At 39.4% G+C, this 22258-nt stretch overlaps 1 protein-coding gene across 2 annotated transcripts in view; it reads right to left on the bottom strand.

Moving 5' to 3' along the window:
- Positions 1 to 541: 541 nt before the first annotated feature.
- Positions 542 to 22258, bottom strand: part of spats2 (spermatogenesis associated serine rich 2) — a 31620-nt gene continuing 9903 nt past the window's right edge. Inside the window, exons 5-14 of one of the 2 annotated variants that reach the window (XM_084720461.1) lie at positions 22017 to 22066; positions 20618 to 20840; positions 18830 to 19009; positions 18590 to 18725; positions 12470 to 12528; positions 9483 to 9592; positions 9110 to 9212; positions 6765 to 6919; positions 6443 to 6678; positions 542 to 760 (exon numbers count right to left, since the gene is read on the bottom strand). In XM_084720461.1, coding sequence (XP_084576587.1) covers positions 700 to 760; positions 6443 to 6678; positions 6765 to 6919; positions 9110 to 9212; positions 9483 to 9592; positions 12470 to 12528; positions 18590 to 18725; positions 18830 to 19009; positions 20618 to 20840; positions 22017 to 22066 — 1313 coding nt within the window. In that variant the 3' untranslated portion in view covers positions 542 to 699. Of the gene's footprint in view, positions 761 to 5019; positions 6679 to 6764; positions 6920 to 9109; positions 9213 to 9482; positions 9593 to 12469; positions 12529 to 18589; positions 18726 to 18829; positions 19010 to 20617; positions 20841 to 22016; positions 22067 to 22258 lie in introns of those variants that run through there. The other variant, XM_084720462.1, reaches the window with a different exon arrangement.

Raw genomic sequence — 22258 nt, 5'->3', positions numbered from 1 at the left:
AAGGTTCAGTGGCTGCTTGACTGTCTGCCAGACTCCGTTAACATTTTGCTCAATTTAACTGCTGTAAACATCTTCGCCTTCTACAAGATTGATTTCTTATGACTCATAGAGACTTAATCATTTGGTGAACATTCGGCATTAATTTGAACACTAATTGATGTGAAAAAGGCAAACCAAATACAGACGTTCCAGCCCGGAATGGAAATTTCAAACAAAACCACAGCTGTAGAGAACGGAGTATTTCAATTTGTTAAGTTTCCTTAATCCCCGATGACATATTGTGGTCATTTTATGATCCAGTACAATAAATATATTACACATCTCTGCCTTTTATTATTGGTGCTGTTCCTCAAGTAAAAGATCTGAATACTTCTACCAGCGCTTCCATCAGACCTCCCTCTGAAATAAATCACTTTTTAATGTTTTCTAGGAGTGGTGGTGCCCTCTGCTGGCTGTGCAGGTATTTTGCACAGGGGCATGTTTCACGTTTTAATTGTTCTGATCCAGTTTATCCTCATTTACCGCATTTAAGACACCAGTGTTTACCTTCAAATGTTGCATTTTATTGATGCATTTACTTTCAAATGATTTAGGAGCATTGTTCTGCAAAAGGTTTTCATACATTTAACATATTTAAAACTAAAAGTGAACAGTGACTTGCAGCTTATCGAGTCAAAAGCAGAAAGTGTGTTGAATCACTTACTTTGTTACATGTGTTGACTGTAAAACCTCATTGCCTCTGCTCCAGCTTGTGTCAAAACTACAAAAACCAAACATACACAGTCAGTATTGCAAACTGTTTATTCGTAGTAAATGAAAAGTGTGCAATTCAGTGAGTGGGAGAAAGAGCGGAGAGGAGTGTCGGGGACGGTCGATGTCTTTGGTCCATATTTTGGTGGAGGGGATGTCAATGAATCGGTGGGAGACAAGAAAAGGCACTTGAGTTTACAGTTGTCTCAGAAAGGTTGTGTTGAGAAGAAGAACACAGGGTCTACTGGAAGAATGATGAACTCGATGTTTTAACCTCCATTATGACTAATATGAATATCACATACAAAATGCCCCATGTGAGCACAAAATTATATAGCTACATACAGTATATGTATATACAGTAAGGAATCAGAAAATTAAAAAGGGTGGGGAAGAAGAAAAGGTGAAGTGTTGGATTTATCCCCTTTGGAATTCTTTACAGGCAGAGGAAAAGAAAAGAAAAAGGCAGCAACTTTAAACAGGACGAAATTATTTCTTTGGCGATAACCTAAAATTCCTACGGTTTGGAATGTAAAAAAAAAAAGTGAGTCAAAGTGAGACAAACAAATTCTTAGATGAGAAAACTACTTTCTTTTGATTGAACACGTCCAGCCTCTCTGACACCAGAGACATGCTGGAATAAAAGACGATTTATCTTCTGTCCTGCAGGTTTGATCAGTTCAAACTAACCGAGGAAAATCGTAAAATCTGGTACATTTTCCCCCAAACAGCGTCAGTCAATAAAAATCTCTGTGAAATAACAAAGTCACCACCTCTGAAAGCACTTAAAGGAGTAGTTTGACATTTTAGAAAACACTGCTTAAAACACAGCATAAATGAGACGAACGATTTCCAAGCGTGACACTAACGTGAGCAGCAGGTTAGCTTAGCATAAAGGCTGGAAACAGAGGGAAACTGCTAGCCTGGCTCTGGCCGTGAACCACAAGTGTAAAAGGGACAATTTGGGGGTTGTGTGCGGGACTATTAATTGGCTGTGAGCCAAGCAACCAGCTGCAGTTAAGTTATTGATCGCAGCAAAGAAATATCCTGCCTTCAAATGGAATTCGAGCTCAAGTGTTAAAGTCGTGTCGACGCCGCTGCACCAGCAAAATGGACGCCAAAACTGTCAGCGTGTAGAAACCACAGAGGCTAACAGTTTAACAAGCTAGTAAGCAGGTAACATAACGTCAATGCGGGAAATGCAAAGGCCTGTCGGGAGAAAAATGTTGATATTCCCAACGGGCTCATCTTTTCGTATCATTGAAAAACTCAATACAACTAAAATTATAATATACCAATCAGGGAAAAATAAACTTGCGTGGCCTCCACCATTTCTGAAACTCTTCTTGTGAACACAGTATACACGACCCCATCTGAAGGCAGCAACAGCCAGACACGTGACGGTGTGATTCACTGCATGGGAGAAGGTTTTTGTGGCTGGTTCCACAGAAAAGCTCGGGAATGCAGCTGTGTGATGCTCTTTAACAACAGTGGGGCGGACCAGCAAACGCACATTTGCCAAAACACCCATTTAGTCTTTATCCTTGAAGTCTTTTCTCCAAGGAGAGTGTTCGAGAAGACTTCTCATGAAGCATAAATCTCAACTTTTTGTCTCTTGTCCAAACAAGTTTTCTACTGTGGCATCTTCTTTTCCACATGGGCCGAGCCATGATGGGCTTATTACTGCCACCTGCGGCCAGAAAACACCAGAACTGCAACAATTAGTTGTAACAGCTGCCAGTTATTTTGATTATCATTTAATCTAGTCATTTTTCAAGCAAAAGTCTCCAACATTTCAGGATTTGCTGCTTTTCTTTGTCATTTATGATATTACAATTAAGAGTCTTTGGATTTTGGACTGTTGGTTGGACAAAAGAAACTATTTGCAAATGTCACATTGGGCTCTGGTTGTGATAATGTGATAAACACACAGTCTACATTTTATAGACTAAACAATTAATCAACAAAATAACTGGCAGATTAACAGTTAGTTGCAGCTCTAGAAAATACCCACTACAACCAAAGTTGGTGAAAACTGCGGTTGTAGTGGAAGCTTTTGGCCACAAGAGGCAACAATGAGCCCATTTCACACTCACTTTGACAACCAACATAAAGGTGAGACTTATGCTTTATCTGAAGTGCTTTCAAACTTAAAGAAAGTAATATGTCAAACTACTCCTTTAAATCAAACAGTAACCTATTTATGCGTCACTGCGGCACATATTCTCCAAAGACTGCAAACAAGTTAGCGCTCTTTTTTCCCCCACAATATTCACTAATTTAATTACTGGAGTGAAGTTTTTTTTTTTTTTTTTTTTTTAAATCTCAAATAATAAGAATAATCTCCCTATGGTGAGAAAAATCATGAGGAAACAAAAAGGGGGGGAGAGAGAAAACAATATTTAAATTATTTTTTTTCCAAAGTCTGCTCGAGGGAAGACGACACGTTATGAAGGAGATGCAGCAATAATGTAACAACCAGTTTTATACTACAGCCTCGCAGCTCCACAAACTGTATGTACATAACTACAAGAAGAGAAGAGGTGAAGAATCACCCGGGGTTCCTGTCCCTTAATGAGAGCCCACTGCGAGAAGACGGCGTGAGAACACGCCGCGTGGAAAGGATCAGCAATGAGGTATTCACCAGCTTTTTGTTCACAGGCCGCGGACACTACGATGAGACGTAACCCCAACAACAGCCTTGAAGCGTCTACTTGGCAGCCAATAGAAAACAAAATCTGTGAGATCAATTCAACCTTCCAATGCATTCATCAGTTTGATCAATTTTTACTTTCACAGATGTGAGAAAGTGAGTGTATAAAAAAAAAGGGGAAGAGAAGATCTTGCATCTTATTCTCTCACACATATTTATAAATCGCACGTCTGCAGCTCTACAAGTACCATCTGATTAGAAAGCCGTCATGACGCAGACATCCATGTCTCTAGAAAGGCAAATGTGAAGTCTCTCTGTGACTAAAGGCAAGCGCGTCGTTTAATATGCCATTCACGTGCATATAACAACAAAACACAAAGAACAAACGGTGTGTGGAAGAAAATGCGTCTGAATAAATGTCAAGAATGAATTAGAAAAACAGCATGTCATGGACAGTTTCCTTTGTTGTGACTCTGAATATATTTAACAATATCCTACAAAAAGTAATGAGCCCTCTCTTGTTATAAAATAATGGACAGCAAGCTGAGGACGACGGCACACACGACGATAACCCTGTCGGCCAGTGGGAGGGCGATACATCACTGCCTTAGGCAACAGTTAAAAGGAACAGTTCACGTTTTGGGAAATGGGCAAGTTCACTTTTCTTGCAGAGAGTTAGATGGGAAGTTGGACACCACTCCTGCGTAGGGATGCGCCGATGTTAAAAATTATTTATTTTGTTTCTGATGTTCTTTGGCTGGTGACAACTCTGGTCTGACATAAGAGGGAAAAGGATGCTGTGTTTTTCTAATGAAGACTTCTTTGTTTCCATGGTATCAGCTACTTCTTCTCCAAATCAGCAGCTGGGTACGCCAACTACTGCTGTCTGAGTCTGACTGCAAATAACCCAACACAATATTTAGTGAGCGCTAAATTAATGTGACAAAACAGATAAACATCTGCCACTCCATGCTCACGTGTACAGAAAATATGAAGCTACAACCAGCAGCTGATTAGCTTAGCTCAGTGTAATGGCTAGAAACAAGGGGAACCACCTGGGACACAGCCTTGTGAAACCACAACTTAAAGTTTTTTTCACTTCAGTTTTGCATAAAATAAACAACGGATAGGAAGCTGCTGTTTCGGCCAAGACTGTACTGCCATACTGTGCTCTGACTGACACAATGTTAACCATGTTATTATAGAGGCTTTCTGGCAATTACAAGGATGCATCAAGGCAATGAGTTCTAGCCAAAGTCTCTTTAATCCAGATCTTTTCCTTAACCTAAACATGTAGCTTTATTTTCAGTTTTCAGTTGCAGGTTGGTTAGGTTTAGACAACAATCTGTCAAGTAAGTCTTTAAAAAAGTCAAAGGTGACTTCTGGTTTCACTCAGGACACAAACCCCGGTGTCCTGGGCTGAAGTCTTGTGTTTGACACATTCATCCATCACAGCCTCTTCTCTAAACTTCTCCAGACTGCTGTCATAGATGCAGTATTAGCCTTTGGATTGTACATTGGTCTAGTCAAGACTGGACTCTTAAAAAAGAAAGACAGTACAATGTTTACATTTCTCAACAGATTTCAATTAGTCATTTTAGAGTCATTAGTCTGAATTCACTCCTTTATGTATCCAGAAAAAAGAAGAACATCTGTTTCATGGTTTTGCTCACAGCAAACGACCGCAGGCGTTCCACTACTGCAGTTACAGATACATACAGTCTGTCAAATACACTGCGCTTGACTTCACCACCTGAAAGCGGGCAGTACAGCGTGAAGGAATGAAGGAGGAAAAAAGTATCGAATGCAGTACTATACTGGTGTCTGTATCACTTTAAGGGCACTGGTATTGTAATTATTTAAATGATACTCAGCCCTTGTTTTTTTATATTCAAGGGTTCATGATTTTTGTGGAGTATGTTAGAAAAAAAAGCCTTTTTTTTCTACTCCATGTAGATCACAAACCTGTGAGTATGACATACCTCATGGAAATTCAGTTGAGAAATGTAAACATTTCAGTGCTTTTTATCCAGAAAAACTGCAGCTCCACCATTTGCAAGTGTTTGCTCACAGGCCGGTCTTAACCGGTTTCCACCCACTTCTAGTCTTTATGCTAAGCTAAACTAACCAGGTTCTGATCGTAGCTTCATATTTATCATACAGACATTCGAAGTATGTTGATCTTCGCTTCTTACTCTTGACAAAAAAGTGACTGAGCCATTTCTCAAATGTCAAACTGTTCCTTTAAGAGGGCAACCTCTGCGTTCACAGTCGCTCTCTGACACATTTTAAGTCCTAGCGTTAACAAGTTCCCTACAGTTTGTAGCAGCCATACGAAAAGCTCTGGATTACAGTTTGATATGTTTCTCTTTTTTTTTTTTTTTTCCTTCAACTTGCAAAGATTAACGATAGTCTGTAGTGTTGATTGCATGTCTTCTCTCCTGATGACATAAATTCCCTGTTAATGCTAGAACTATTTTTGCACGTTCGCTACGTTTTCCACGGTGAAGGCATTGAAATGGTTCTGGGCGACAAGAAAATTTAACAAAAAAAAAAAAAAAAAAAAAAAAAGATCTGAGGTGCAAATCAGAGAGCTGACATAAGCCACAGCAGAAATAGAAATAGTACTAAGACTTCAACTTCAATAGTGCACAAATTGTTGCAGGTAATCCTGTCAGTCTCTAACTGCATACTGTAATAACAGAGACTGACAACAGCACAGCGATGAGATGTCTGACAGGGGGCCTAAAGATAGAAGATGTTACTTGAACCAAATGAAAGAGGAAGAGCGATTACAGAACAGTGAGAGCTTTTCAAGTTTGAAGGATGAATGGATTGATGCAGAGAGGTGGCACTACAGCTCAACTGACAGAAATATGTAAACTGGTATTCTATTCTTCATTGAGAGGAGTTAGTAAAGGGTGGGGAGAGTGTGGAGGGGGCGGGGGGAGGTCACGGGGAGGGGAGTGCAAGGGTTAGTGGATGGGTTTGATTGAGAACGGGGCTTTCCAATGTCAAGGGCAGTGCATCCGCGGAGACCTTTGGGGCAGCCCGTTATGAGAGGGTCGGTCTTGGTTGTAGGAGGACGTGGAGGAGCGGGAGGGACCTCTCGAGTTGTTAGAGTGCTGTGAAGAGGGACCAGAAGAGCCGCCGTCGCCCTGGTAGCGGTGGTTGGCACGGCCGGCGTTCCTGTCATGGTAGGAGCCGCCGTTATACCGCTGACCGCCCGAGTGATACCCCTGTCCCTGGAAAGTACGCCTGTTGCCTTGGAAAATCTGAGAGGAGAATTAAGACCGCGTCAATTAGACTGAGACTTACTTATGTTGCTGAAGTAAACAAACGAGCACGTGAATGTGCCGACCTGTTTGTTTGGTGGGGGGCGGGTTTCACTGGGGATGCTTTGGGTCTGGGTGGAAGGAGGAGGAGGAGGAGTCTCCAGCAGGCTCGGGCTGGCGACAGAAGAAGACGTGGAGCTACAACGGGACCGATTTGAGTAGCCTGTACGCGGATGGTAAACTGCAAAAGAAACAACAAGGTAAATCACAAAACATTTACACCTGGTGTTAAAATGAGATCTGTAGTTGAACAGGTTATGGAGGACAAACTGTGATCGGATCTGCCTGAACACATCTGGAGTTGGTCTGGCTCGCACTGTGTTCAGATCTTAGCTAGGTATTAAACATAATCCATGTAAAGTGCTGGCAGCATGATGCAGATATTTGTTTTTAGCCAATATAAAATATGGGTTGTTGTCAAATTCAGAAAGTGAGCAGAGAGAAGGCTGAAAGAGACACAGATAATCTGTACCTTTGAAGCACCAAAAGATGTGTTATTCAACAGAACTGTTTAAAAAATTAAAGAAATAGTTAATTTATAAGAGGGGGTGAATAATTAAGAATCTGTCATAGAGTTTCATAAAGTTTCCTTTAACTCAACAACTCAAACTCTGTGACTCTTAAAGGGAGTCTGGTGCTGATGAGCTTCCACCTCACATTACTCTCATGCAGGTTTTCCTCAACAAGGAAAACAAGAATGCATTAAAACTACCAGGTGTTATCTGCATGGCCTATCTGGGTATAGATCCCATTTTAACACCGGGGTGAACGGGGCGTATGTGACTGTCGCTACATTTACAAACCAGCCATTAGAGTAATGATGCCTCACTGGTGATTAGCGTAACGCTACTTCTAAAAACATATCTGACTCAAACTCGCATCAGAATCTGCATTTCGTGCTGCTCTAACACATTCCTTGTCTTCTTTTGAGTTTCTTTTTTGATTCAGAGAAGTGCTAGCCACATGGCCAAAGTGCGTTTGTAATTCTGTTATTTTTCAAACTTCAAGAGGTGTTCTTCACACCATCTGAAACGCTTCAAAACGGATATTGTACAACTTCAGATAGATTGTGTGAGAAGAGTTTAATAAAGGCTCAGTCGCAGTGTGTGACATGCAATGAACTAAGATATTTGTTTCATGGTTTAAAAAGGGACTGAAGCACACCGATTCACCTGCAGCCTTTTAATGCTGCAAAAAAATATGTTTGCACCATTAAAGGCTGCAAATAAATCAGCGTGCTCCAGTCCCCTTTTCCTCCCTTCAAGTCTGCTGTCCTCGATCTGAGAAGCACCTGACTGAACTACATACTTTTGGAAGACACACGGAGAACCTTCTCATCGAAGATATTTGTTATGGCACAGTCCATAGGTGCATTTACTCAGCAAAGTTGACCAGATGAATTAATAATCAGTAATAATCAGTGAAGTTTGATGAATTCTTAATATTTTGTGCTCCCCAGTAGAAGCACTGGCTACCTGGCTGTCTCTGAGACCACATGATGGCAACGTGTTACTTTAAGACAAATTTCTATTTGTACATGTGGATGAGTGGGGCTGAAACACTGCTAATAATAGATAATATTGTGGACAATATTTAGTGTTTGTGCCCACTTGATTTTGAATGATTTTAGATGCCAAAATGAATCACTTGATGCCTGCACAAATGTACATATAACAAATCTAAGTCAGTTTAAAGGTGTTGGGTGCTATTCTGGAGAAAGACTGTTTATATTTGAACTCAACAACCAAACAAATCCTCCTCCAGTGCTCCTCCAGAAGATTTAGTGTCCTTTTCCCTCTCCCTGTCCCTTCTGATCGGCTGGAATAGTGTTGTGTGGCTCAGTCCGAGCCACTTTTTGTTTCCCATTTACAGAGCCAGGGCTGTGTGGAAACTTTTTTTTTTCAGCACACAAACAGAACAGGGAGCTAAAGGACCGTGAGGAGATATTCGCTGAATTTGATAAAAAAACCACCTTGAAGTCACACAGGAAGTAGCATAATAAGCACAAGTTATGTTTTTCTTGATTTACACATCAAAAATGTTCAATGTTTTGAATTCTTCTTCTGTTTGGTGGCTACTGGACCTCTGAGTCTGTTTGTGTTTTTAGCGTTGTCTATAAGTTATTTAAAATGTGTAAAAGTATTCTTTAATGTTGGAGTCTAATTGTAATAATTGGCTTATTACAAGGTTCTTACACCTTTTCCAAAGTCAAATTAAAGCACTTATTTTTCTAAATTGTGGACATCTCAGGCCTGAAACTGCACAGCTGAAGTGTTGGTTATTATTCAGGAATCATAATATAAGGAATTAAAGAAACATTCACTTGAAAACAAATAATGAGGAAGACAAAGCAGATGAACAAATACTGTACCTGATCCAAACGCTGAAATGCTCGTCTTCAGCGGTTCAAGATCAAATGTAAATCTTACAGCTTTCCCAAGGTCCTCGTCATATTTACGCTCACTCACAAAGTGCTGCGGGGGAAAAAAATGAAAGAGACAATCAATTATATTAACCATCAGCAAGCTCCAAAACGCAGCAAGTAAATATATTAGCTGTTCTTTTTCAATTATTATTTCTGCTCTTGTTTTACCTTGGAAAAAAAAAACTTTTTTTAATTTACTTTCAACACCGACTCGACGATTAACACCCACTTTACATTTAGTCAGCGGTGAATTCAGTTGAACCTTCAGAGAAAGAGACAGTCAAGGACACGCAGGAGAACAGCAGCACTGTTAAAGTACCTTGATGTCTGCACGCAGCTCAGTCAACTGCTCCTCAGACATGGACGCCGACTGGTCTGTCAGTCGTCTGAGCTCCTCTGCTCTCTTCTGCCGGGCGTCCAAGATCAACACTGAAACGCAAAAAATGTCATACTTAACAGACATGAGACTAGTGAACACAGTGTTTTATGAAACCGACAAGAACACCTGCGACCGTACACCATGTCCCTCACTGATGCAGAACATAATAAAAATTCTAACAGATTATGTCTAATTAAGGCAGCGGTTCCCAAACTTTTCCTGGCATGCCGCCCCTTCAGACGCTGAGAAAGGGTCGCAACCCTCCACCCTACAATTATAATTAGCAAAGACAGGGGAAGCAACTGATTTAAAAAACAAAAACAAAAAAGAAAGAATTCAAGCTGAATTTTTCAGCATGATAGCATTGGCAAACTCTTGTTTATTTCCTCTACAGAAATCATATTCATTTAACTTTGTTACACTCCATTTCTCTCCTGGTGATCACGGCCTCCTGCAGTCTGGGAACTGCTGCATTATGGGGAAACTCACTATGTAATTAAATATTTTCTGCCAGTAATAAAAGCTCCAACTACCAATTATTTATTTTCTTTACCAATTAATCTGTCAGCTTTTGTCTTGACTAATTGTTTGGTCAGCAAATTGTCCAAAACCCAAAGAAATTCTGTTTACTATCACATCAAATCAGCAAATCCTCACATCTGAGAAGCTGTAATTAAAAAATATTCACTGTTATGCTTGAAAAGTGACATTAATTGTTAATCAAAATATCTGCCACTTATTAGAATTTTATAACTATTAGTTTTCTGTTGATCAAGGACAAATTAATCAGCCAATCATTTCCATGTTATTAATCCTCCCTGCAGTACCAGTAAGTTTCATTTTCCTGTGAGAACTCAGCTGTGCTTTTTTTAAATGACAAGTACAAAGTCCAGCTGAGTCAGCATCTAAAGATAAACGAGGGTCAAAGATAAAAACCCTTTTCAGGCCAAGATACTGTGCATGTGCTCATGTGATGGCAGAGAAGTAACACACCAACCACATTTCTTCACACATTTCAACTCTGTGTTTTGCTCCATTTGGCCTGAACGTCAAACAGCGGAGCATTTGAATCTACACATGAAGATACTCAGTTACTTCGAGAACAGTGTTACAGGTCTTCTCAAAACAAAATGCGTCTCACGTCTGTGCTGCCTGCTGGTGTACAAGAGAAAAGCTGTAGAAATGTAGCGTCTCTGCCCTGCTGTACTGCGTAGACGATCTGTGCAAAATAGAGAATCTATACAGAGGTGTTCACTTTTTTAACCTGAAGAATCAGCACAAACAAACTGTACCACTACTGTTTATACTACACTTAATAAAACTTGTTGATTAACTTATTAGTTGATTGACAGAAAGTCTCTTGCATTTTTTGATGACTGATTCATCACTTGAGTAATTTTTCAAGCAAAAACACCAAAGATTGCCTGATTCTCTCTGTTTTATATGATGTAAACTGAATATTTTTTTGGTTTAGGGTTGATGCTGGAACAAAATAACCAGGGATGCACAATAAATACCAAGCTGAAGAATTATTGCCCCTTAACAGGAAATTGATAACATTTATTATTCCAATAATTGAATTACACCCAATAAATATTGGCTAAAACAATATCTGATTTGACAGATTATGTCAAAGTATCTTAATTTGAATTCTTGGGCAAAATGCTCAAAATCTATTTGTGAAGTTTTTGGTGAACTTAGCTAGAACAAATACATGAACATCTGGAGAGTCAGAACTGTTCTTTGTTTTTGTTGTAGTATGCTGCATAAACTACAGGTTATATTAACTCCTTTTAAAATATAAAAATATGAAATTATCAGTTATCTGTATTGGCCATGAGAAGCAGGTAAATGACGGTTATCTATTGGCTCATAAAAATACATATTGTGCATCCCTACAAATAACACATTTGCAGACAATTTGCAAAACTGTCCCTTGTTCCAGGTTCTCAATTATGAGGATTTACTGATTTCTGTCTTATGTGGCCGTAAACTGATCTGAAGACAACATTTTATGGATATTAGATAAGTACTGGTGATAAATATATATATCATCATTTCATCAACTAAACAATCTTGGAGCAGTTGATTAACTGAGAAAATAATAGGCAGATTAATCAATTATTAAAATAATCGTTAGTTGCAGCTCCACACATTAGTGCCAGCTTCAGCACTGGTACCTTCAGTACTGATCAAAAAGGAACTTAACATCCTGGACAGTACTAAACAACTTTGAGAACATCATTTTTTCTATTTGTACATCAAGATTGAGAGCTGTTTATCAGTTATATCTTATCCTGCAGGAGAACAAAAGGTTATGATGGAAAGCATCGGTTCACACAGGGTCTGAGCACAGAGGGCATCGTATGCCGTACCGACTGTAAAGCCCCCTGAGGCAAATCGTGACTCCTGGCTGTATAAATAAAATCGACTTGACCACAGGAAGCAGATCAGTAGGAGGTAAATTCTGAGGAAACCTGGCTTTTGTAATGTTGAAGAAATACTCAAGTTTCTTCACTTTCCTCTCAATTCCCCACACACCGTGCACAAAGACAGCATTGAGTCTCCCTTGACACCTGACACTATTCACTTTTTCCAGGCCTGGAACACACAACACTCCACACTGAGAGGACAGAAGAAGAGAGAATGGCCTACTTGTACAAATATGCAGTCCTGCTCTGTCATGTTACATACACATAGACACAGTGGTATGCTCTAGGTATACCAGGACCCCTGAGGGCACCACTGCAGTTGTTTGAAGAAACTGGGACTTGCTGTTCCACAACAATCTCTTTTACTACCTCTCCAGAAGTGATTTAGGTCAGATTCTCCGAGCCCTTGAGTCAGGTGATCACATTATGTGAAGAATACTAATAGCTCCCAGGTGGTCTGTGACAAGCAGGCTGTGGTTCAGTCCACATACTTACTGGACTCTGCTTTCACTTTGTCCATTTCTCCCAGTAGAGTCACTTCTCTGTCCATTAAACTAGAAAAAAAGAGAGAAAAGGGAGAAGGGTCATTTTTTTCTGAGAAGATAAGAGGAAATACTGTGATTGCTGACTTTGCACTGAGATTACAAAGCAGTTCTGATAACATTAAACAAAGTGGTGGCAGCAGATTTAATACAGCTGCATCAGTGAATGACAACGCAAAACAGAAGTGCAATACAACTAGTACAACATTTAAACATTCATGTATTAAATAAGTTCTGTTTTGTGTGATATGAGCAGGAACATCCTTCAGTTCTCCCTTATGTCATAGATCTGTGAATGAGTGTCATTATGACATGATACATCACAACCAGTGACCAACAAATAACCACAGAAGACATTCTGTGTTGATTTAGTATTATGGATTTATTTTAAAACATCTCCCGGAAGAAATTAGTGCTAGCATTAGGATTAGTTCTGCTTACTACGGGGATAACCCTCTTCACTTTTCCAGCAGTTGGGAAACAAAAGACGTGACCTTTCTTAGTCTTGAGAAGCTGCAGCGTTTATTAAGTGCAGCAGTGGTTATAGTACAGAGAACCAGGGAAATCCAGCCTTTTTTCAGCTTGGATTTGCCTTTAGTCCTTTCTTAACACATGAAGCCATATCACAAATTGTAATTTGCCTCAGAGGGCTTTACTAGGCCTGGGCAATATCAACATTTTTAGGCTATGCTCCGATATACAATATATATCTCTATATACACACATTTTCTTAAAAAAAGAGATACCGTAAACTCTTAAATTGTGTAAACATATGATAATGTTGCATTGCTGTTGGTTAAACTACCCAATAGTATGTAGACAAAATGAATACATCACATTATTTTCGACCAAACACCTCAATATTGCAATAATATTGTAGGAATGACTATTGGTGCTTTCACAAAATATTATCACAATTAGATTTTTTTTTTTTTATAATTAATCATTAGTACTACACCTTTATCTACTCAGTCAATATATGCAAATAATAGAGCTAGTCTGGTAAGTTGAGCTATATCATGATATCAATATTCATAGCACAACATCGATACCGTGATATCAGACTAGTTATCGACTAAAAGATTTACTGTCCAGACTTTGGCTTTACACAACATCACCGTGAAAATGCTGGATGCAGGAAGAACAAAAGATTTTGCAGTATTTGAACTCTCAGTCAATTTAGGACACACTGAGGAATTTATTGCTTCATTTCACTACATTTACCTTCATCACTGCCTGGACATCCACATAAAAAGTGGTGAATTTTCCCTTTAAGGCCATAGCATACTTAAAACAAGGTGTTTGTTGGATCATCTAACAGATGCACCAATTTCACAGCCAAAAACAGGGTGTCAGACACTGACATTTTTATACGCAGCAATTGGCCAGGTGTGCGGAGGTGAAATAGTGTTCAGGCTTCTCCCTCAGGCTCCATTCTTTACACAACTACATCCGACCCTTCCTGCGTGTTCAAACGAGGTCAGCACCAGCGCGGCAATTAGGAACAGATATAAATCATGGATGTATTAAGAGAACTGGACACTGTGTTCCTGAATGACACCCCTCAGACTTTCATGTTTTTGGCCTATACACCACGTGCACTTGATTGGGGCCAAGCTGGTTGAGAGCAGGTGCATCACAGACTTCCTTTGGTAAAGCCAGCTGCCCGCACACTTGAACAGCTTGAGATAATTTACTGATACAGCTTTTGTTGAGGAATTTTATTGGACCTAATGGAACAAATTCTGATCAAGAGTGATTTCAAGGTATTTGACTGAGAAAAATAGAGAAACGGCTGCTCTACTTTATAATGATTGTGCCTGGGAAAGTGTGTGTAACACAATCCTGCTACCAACTGCGGCCACCACACCAAAATCACCTCAAAGCCCCGCGTTGTTCTGCCTTTAGTCAGCTGGGCGACACATTATGCGACCTAGTTAAAGCATGCTGAGTCGTTTGCTCACAGTCATGATCACTATCTGTCCCCAATGCATCATTAAAAAGCCTCTGAATTTTGTTACACTCATGACAAACTTGGTACCTGTCATTAAATACTATCCATGGCTGATTGAAGATTACTTAGATACTCAAAGCCGATATGGATATGATCTACTTATTTCAAACAGAAAATCCAATAATGCTGCTTGTGTATCTTAGCTGGTGGCTGTTTGCAGGTTACAGGTTTACAGAGCTGAAGTGTTCCACTACTTTAAGTCTTTGGGCCTCATTCACATACAGTGTGTTCACACAATTTTGTGCTTAAACCGTGCAGATGAATATTTTCTCGCCTAAGACCATGCATACGCAAAATTGATGACAGCCTGAGAGTCTAAAAAATGTTGAAACACACCTTTTAATTAAATACAGAGCATATCAAAACCACATTCATTAGGGTTAGGGTAAGCGTCAGGCTTTAATGGTTGATTTATCTTGTTTTTTTTTTCCTTGATTTTTAGGGTTTGATCATAAATGTCATGATTATACGTTGTATTGCATTTTATGAATGTATGGTAAAAAGTTCTTGCTGGATGTCCTCACTTTCACTTTCTTTTCTCATCCTGCTTATGGATATTTTCAATAATTGTGGTGAATCTCTCATCTTGCACTGACAGATCAGGTTCTCCTTGTTCTCCACCTGTTTCCTTATTTTTCTTCTCATCAGGTTCTCCGTTTCCCCCCCCCGTTCCAACTTTAATGTCAAATAATTTCTTTTTCCTAAGACACAGTCTGTTTCTCCAGGGACACTACATGCACCACTGAAGTTATTGTCTTTTCTGCCCTCCTCCTCATATACGGGCAGCACTGCTGTGCGTCCAAGGTACAGACTGAAAAGAGCGAGGCAGCGCTTGGTGCTGGTCGACAGCAGGTGAATCAGAGAAATAAAATGTTAACTTCCTGATTGCTTCCTCATTGTTTCACAGTGGTTATGGTTTAAACAAAAATACACGCCCCCTCACACCGCAGCAACACCTGATTCTGTCTGCATGTTAAGTTACAGTAACTTCAACACTTCTGCCATGATACTTTTCTTTGCAAATATATTTCCTTATATAGAGTAACGGGGGTATCACAGTATGCAGATTGCAGACAGCGGGTACAAGCCTGTCACTTTAGGATGATTCTGATTTACTAACATACACATGGTAGTAAGAACAAACCTGGCCAGTGTACACGTTTCATGAATCAGACAGTTTATGTGGGGATTTATTTTGTGTGCATAGTAAGAACATTTCTACACACATGTTAATGAAACAGGCCCAATATATTTTCTATTTCAGGTTGTCTTCTTCTGTACTGGCTGATAGAAAATGAGCACCTTAAAGATAAAATGTTAATTCAACTACAAGTCGAGGTAAATGGATATCCCTGTCAGTTTTGCATATCGACAGGAAACCATGGTATCATGTTTCACTTTTCAGTTTCAGAATTTCTCAATGAAAAACACAACACATGCCAATAATACTTAGCTAATTAAAAGGATATATTTAAGGAATGCATACAATCAAAATGCAGACTTTACTCTTTAAACAGCAAACCAGTAGGATTTGTCTGCAAATGCACCAGAAAGAAGCAGGATGTCAAATATTGATGTTTTGACTTGGTAATGCGTCCCGAGGAAAATTATGAGAAAAAAATAAGGAAATACATGCAGAAGGCAGGCTCTCAGCAGATATAGACACCACCACACACTTACAGTTGGTAACTGCAAGATCATGTTTGAGTCTATACATTATATTAAAGAAAATTAAAAACAATGTACACATTATACCTTTAAGTGTTTTTCTGAGTCAGACCTGATACGTTGAGGTTTTGTAGTCAAGTAAGACAATCTTCAACCTTCTACAATCAATTAGCGAGTGATCTACTCATCTCTCTGCAAGCATAATCGACAATGACCAAAGAACTATTAATAAAGTGACCTCATCCTGTTGATTTATCATGACTGCGTTGAAACTGGATTTCCCCTTACTTATACTAGTAGCATGACCATCTATGAAGCCTGTCCGCTAACTGCAGAACAAGCTAAGTATTAGTTATATGCAGATAATGATTACAGTATTTCTTATGTTTTGTGTTAAAGGTTTTACTCGTTCTAATACTCCATAACTCTTTAAGTCCACGATGTGATCGTCTCTGTAAAGGTCACCAGAGGTTCAATTTACTCATCAGTCTGTCTTTCCTATTATGCAAAAGCTCCATCCCAGTGTCATCAAGTAGGACAAAGGTAAGAAAAATGTCCTTTGACTCACTGACAGTAAAGCAAAACCTATAAAAACGGAACACCCACCACTTTAGTAAACACACAACATGTACTGTTAGTACTAAGGACCACAAACAGCCTGTTTTGAACAAACTGTTCCAATAACTATGGACCTGAAGGAACTAAACTCAGGAACTAAAAGTCAATTTCACGTGAACCATGAAGGTTAGGAAAATTAGATGGAATGCTGATTAAAGAAATGACAGCAGTGTTTGAAATGATGCATGACGAGGATGTTTTAGTTGAGTGAAATCAGTGAGCGAACTGTCGCTCCCTCGTGATAATATTGATACTAGAGTACAAGTTGTACCTGGTTGAATCCGACCAGTCAGTGATTAACTGTGGAAAACTCTTGACATTTAACCAGCAGGGCTGACTAGTAGTGATTTAGTTTCCACTGGTGGATGTTACTTTTTTTTTTTTTTTTTTACGTCATTCAGACTAATTTAATGTTAATTTAAGATACCTGTAAAACAACTGACCTACTACAAACATATTTTCACATGCAGAAATTACATTTAGACTAAAACTGATTTACTGAGATCTTTAATTTCTACATCATTAAAGATCTCAGTAATTCCTTTTTCACTATTAAGAGTAATGCTTACAGATATCTATAATTGAATTTCAATATATTCCAGCATTTTAGATATGTCCAACATATCAACGAACCAGATTAAAGCAATATCACACGAGAGGGAGTGCTGTTGTACTGAATATAAGCACGGCTGTGATTCAGGTCACAGGCATGAGGCTGCACGACGAGTGCCAAAGATAATCACAGCTGTGCTTGTTAACTTGTTAGTAACTTTGTGTAGCAAAACCACTAACAAATCCATCTGCTGATTGTGACATCTGTTCAAGAAGTGATCGTATAATTGATCTGTATAAGCCATGTACTGTACATGTTTATGCAAATCATTACATAATAATAAAACACATGCACATGAGCATGGATATTTTCTATGATTAACCAGTCAAAAGCTGTTAAAACTGCTGTTCTTGTACACACTCTGTGTACTCTGTTGTATTAAAAAGTGTGTGACAATGATCCCACAGTAATAAGCCCTGAATTATTGCTGTTCAAGACACATCCTGCCTCTTCTCGTCTCCATGGTCTCTATTTGTTAGTCATTTTAATGCTAATTTAACAGTAATTGGAACATCTGTAAAAAGGGGTGTCACGTGTAGTTAAACTGTTGTATAAATGTATGTAAGTCATTGAAGATATCTACGATGACATTTTGACTGGCGGAAATTCCTTTTTTGATATCTAAAATTCAATTCTGAGCGCTTACAAAAGAAACTGTAGATTTCTCAGATATAATTGTTTGCTGTAAGAATACAACTGTCACTAGTTTTAACTGTATTTCAGATTAGCTGTAATTTAGACTAGTTAGAATTTAATTTTAGATATTTCTATTTATAATATATGTATCATTAATATCTTTTTAAGAATTTCTACTAGTCAAAATTACATTATGGATATGTTGGCTTTAATTCTAACAAGTCAAAAAGAAACTAATGATATCTACATCTGCTATTATCACTACTGATTAAATGTTTAAAGAGCTCGTCTTAGCCCTGCACACCCTGCCCTCAAGCTCCTGAGCCATTTAAAAGCAACACCCTGGGAACTATCATACACAAACTAAATTTAGTCCCACAGTATCTCAAAAGGTTCTCGGTCCACAGGGGAAGCTCCCGCAGTGGAAACGCCTGCAGGGTGTTGTTGTTGTTATGCCTCAGTTTTCAACATGCTCAAACATTTTTACCGTCACCAGCAGCAGATTTTAAAAGAAATTAACGTACCAGCTCTGGAGCTCTGCAAATGTCTGCTTCATCCTCTTGATTGAAGAGTCCATCTCCTCCTTGACCACCATCCTGTAGCGAGTCAGTGAGGCGGTGCATCTCTGCAGGTCCTTCACAGAGCGGTCAATGTTGGAAGCTGAGGGGTGGACGTTACACCCAGATTTAGGGTGCATCCATGCCTTGGTTAACAGTTAACAATGCACAATATAATTTGGGAGGTAAGAAGTTGAGGTGACTAACCTATCTTCTTGGATCCTGATGATCCTTGCTCATCAGTGGTGGGTGGTAACGAGGAAGTGGGTGGATGTGAATTTGAGCCGGGCCTGTGTCTGGGCTTGTTGCCTCTGGGACCCTGGTGATTCCTCCCTCCTTGCTGTAAAGCGGGACTTGGAGCGCTACCTTGGCTTTCCGCTTCTGCACCTGTGAGAAGACAGATTACTTTACAGCAAGTAAAGCAAAACTAACTTTACCCAAAACTACCTAAAATAGAGACGAGCCAGAATAGTCAACAAGTCGGTCAACAGCAGTGTATTTGTGTCGACTGTTTTTATAGTCCTCATCAAAAACTCTTGGAGAGAAAAGGGTGTGATAAGATATAATCTGACAATGTGAAAGATTACTCAACATGCAAAGTAACACAGACAAGGCACTGGGCCTTAGTGAAGAACATACTTTTACCAGAAACTTTTTACCTGCTCTAACATGTCATAAATGGTTTGTTTTGACCTGATGAACGCCACCTGTTCATGAGGAAATTTGATCCTTACTATTACTGACATCATCAAATTGCTACAGAAGTCCATGGGCAAATTTTATTCACAAAAGTGTTACCCAACAGTAAAAGCATGAATTTTATACTGCCTGAAATCAGCAGGTGGAAACATAAAAAATGTAGAAGTGTAAGTAGGCATATTTGACGGCCAACACAACTGGAAAATATTATTGCAGAAATACTACTGCAGCTGTCAACAACGTGCTGAAATAAAGAAGAAGTTTGACATGTAGTAAAAACAGTCCATGACTTAGACCGGAAGTGGTCAAGGGGATGTGAAAGTCACAGGAATTGTGAGGAAAGTAGTATTCAGTAGGTGATAGAATGGTGAAAAAAATAGCTCATAGTGCTTCTTCTCTACTGTTCACTTTACCTTCCTCTGGCAGGACATTAATTTCACCTCCTCGAGCGGATCCTCTGCTCATGCCATTGCAATTCAATTATATTGTTTTAAAAGGGTCAGTTTGGATATTCAGTGGAGTTGCATAATAACAGGGAATAACTAACCGATCGAGGCAGCGGTAGACCAGCAACTCCTGTGTTCTGCAAGGTATAACTACTGTTTTCTATAAAGGAGTCTGGTAGCTTTGGAGAAATGATATGACAGCTTATATATCAGCAGTTTCCTGTTGAAAATGGCTGTCTGATGGCAAGCCAATGTGGTGAAAATATTCTTAATTGCATGCTATATACACTTTCATTAATATCGATTTTTTAAGCGGCTAAATTACATTTTGCTGCCGACCCTGTCCACAGCAGCACATTGCTTAGCTTCCATGCTGGGACTTCTGCTGTTTCTCCAAACTGGAGGCATGTCGACCGCCATCTACTGTCTGTACTACACTGACTGTGGATGAACATCTGAAACAACCTAATTTCAAAAAACCTCAACTACCCCTCTAAGTACTAATCTGGCCGTACAAGTGGTCCTTAAGCGAGTACTATCACCACGAAACTTCAACACAATTTCACTCGACCTTTGAGAAGACGGTGATCTATGTTCTGCTCTAAAAATGCATTGCTGAAGCAGTCTCTTCAGTTCGTTTGCTGTAAGCTTTCTACAACACAGCCTAATAGCCAAACTACTCCTGGAATAATTTCTCTATACATGATGATCAGAGCAGACACATCTATAATATCTATGCTGATTGAAGCAGGTAATCCTCACCCAAGCTTGACAACTTCAAAAACACTAACTTCAAACCCCCTCAGTCCGTCCCTCTTTTGCCTTCATCATTCATCAGAGCTGTGATTACCGGTGGTTTCGGATGTAGCGGGTTCAGAGTCCAGCTCGGCTGCATCCAGGGAGGCAGAGTCCAACTGTTCACTCAGAGAATCAAGTGACTCTCCGTCCATTACTGAACCGTTGGCGTGGAAGCCGTTCATCTCGTCTTTGCTCTCCTCAGGCGATACGGCCTCAGGCGGAGCGGGCTCTGCTGAGGCCTCTGGCTGGGGCTTGGGCTTCTTTTTCTTCTTGGGCTGGACATGGAAATATCAATGTCAAACTTCTTTGTTCGAATTCTCTTTGTTCATTATCCCTGTCTGAAACGTTTTGATTTGAGCTACAGCTGTATGACAAATAGTATGACAATATACCCTCCTTTTCCCCAGAGATGGACCCGTTAACTGTGAAACAAGGTGTGAAATTCTTTTTAACTACTTGCCTGTTTGGGCAACAGAGGTGGCATTTTATTTGCCCTGGGCAAGCAGGGCAATCCTTATTTTTGAGCCCTGCATAACTCATCGATTCGTTTCCATAAATGTAATTATGTTGCTGTTAGATTGCTGCTAAACTGCCCTGTTAATATGTGCAGGGTTCCCTCTGTGTGCATGGCAAGTGGGAGCATTTTTCATCGCAGGGAAAATGTTGCTTTTGAAAGGCTAAACACCAACAAATATGGATATAATCAGAATATTGTGTTGGATAAAAACATGTTGTCATCTTTTTTCCAATAAATTTTGACTTTACAGCACTCTGGAGTTATTGGAAATGTCCACTTATGCAACCATCACTGGAATCTAATTCTACAAATAGTGTAGTACTAGTAACATGCAACTGTGCAGAAATACCAGGTTTAAACAGAATGAATAAACATACTCAAAAACTGCACAGAATTCAAATAGAGCTGCAACGACTAGCTGATTTATTGTCAACTATCAACTTAATAGCCAACTATTCTGATTAATCATTTTGAGTTATTTTTTAAGAAAAAATGTCAAATTCTCTTATTTCAGCTCCTTAAATATGAATATGTTCTGGTTTCTTCACTCCTTTCTGACAGTAAACTGAATATCTTTGGTGGACAAAATAAGACACGATAAGATGTCACGCTGGGCTTTGGGAAACAGTGATCCATTTTCCTGACCATTTAATGGACCAAACAACTAATTGGTTAATTGACCAATGTGGATTTGGAATTTGAATGCAACCCTTATGAATGGAGCTTTGAAGGTTCAAACTGTTTGGTGCAGCCCTATAAAGCTTAAATAAAAGTTTTGGAATTCAGATTCAGAAGCCACCTCCCTGTTTTATCCAATAGTGAACACTGCTTTAAAAAGTACAGCAATTATTTTCAATTATATTAAGACTAGGGTGGAAATAAATATGCTTACTCAACAAAGAGACATTCACAACACAGGCTTTCTGGTCCTCACCTTCTTTTTGCCGGTGACATTCCACTCCTTCAGGATCTCAACTGCACTACCTGGAGTATAAATCAAACAATGATGACGAAGGTACACAGTGAAGCATGACAGGCTTAAATTACCCATCCCAATATCTGAATGCCCTGAGGTGCTGTTTAGACACCGCTAAAAAAAGGAACAAAGCCGTGTGACGTACAGGGACAACCTCCTTGTTCTATAATTAAACTTGTGAAACTAAAAGGCATGCAAAT

The sequence above is a fragment of the Lutjanus erythropterus genome, chromosome 6 (assembly GCF_056507025.1).
Source record: "Lutjanus erythropterus isolate fLutEry1 chromosome 6, fLutEry1.hap2, whole genome shotgun sequence".
NCBI classification, from domain to species: domain Eukaryota; kingdom Metazoa; phylum Chordata; class Actinopteri; order Lutjaniformes; family Lutjanidae; genus Lutjanus; species Lutjanus erythropterus.
This window is presented reverse-complemented; position numbering and strand designations above follow the sequence as displayed.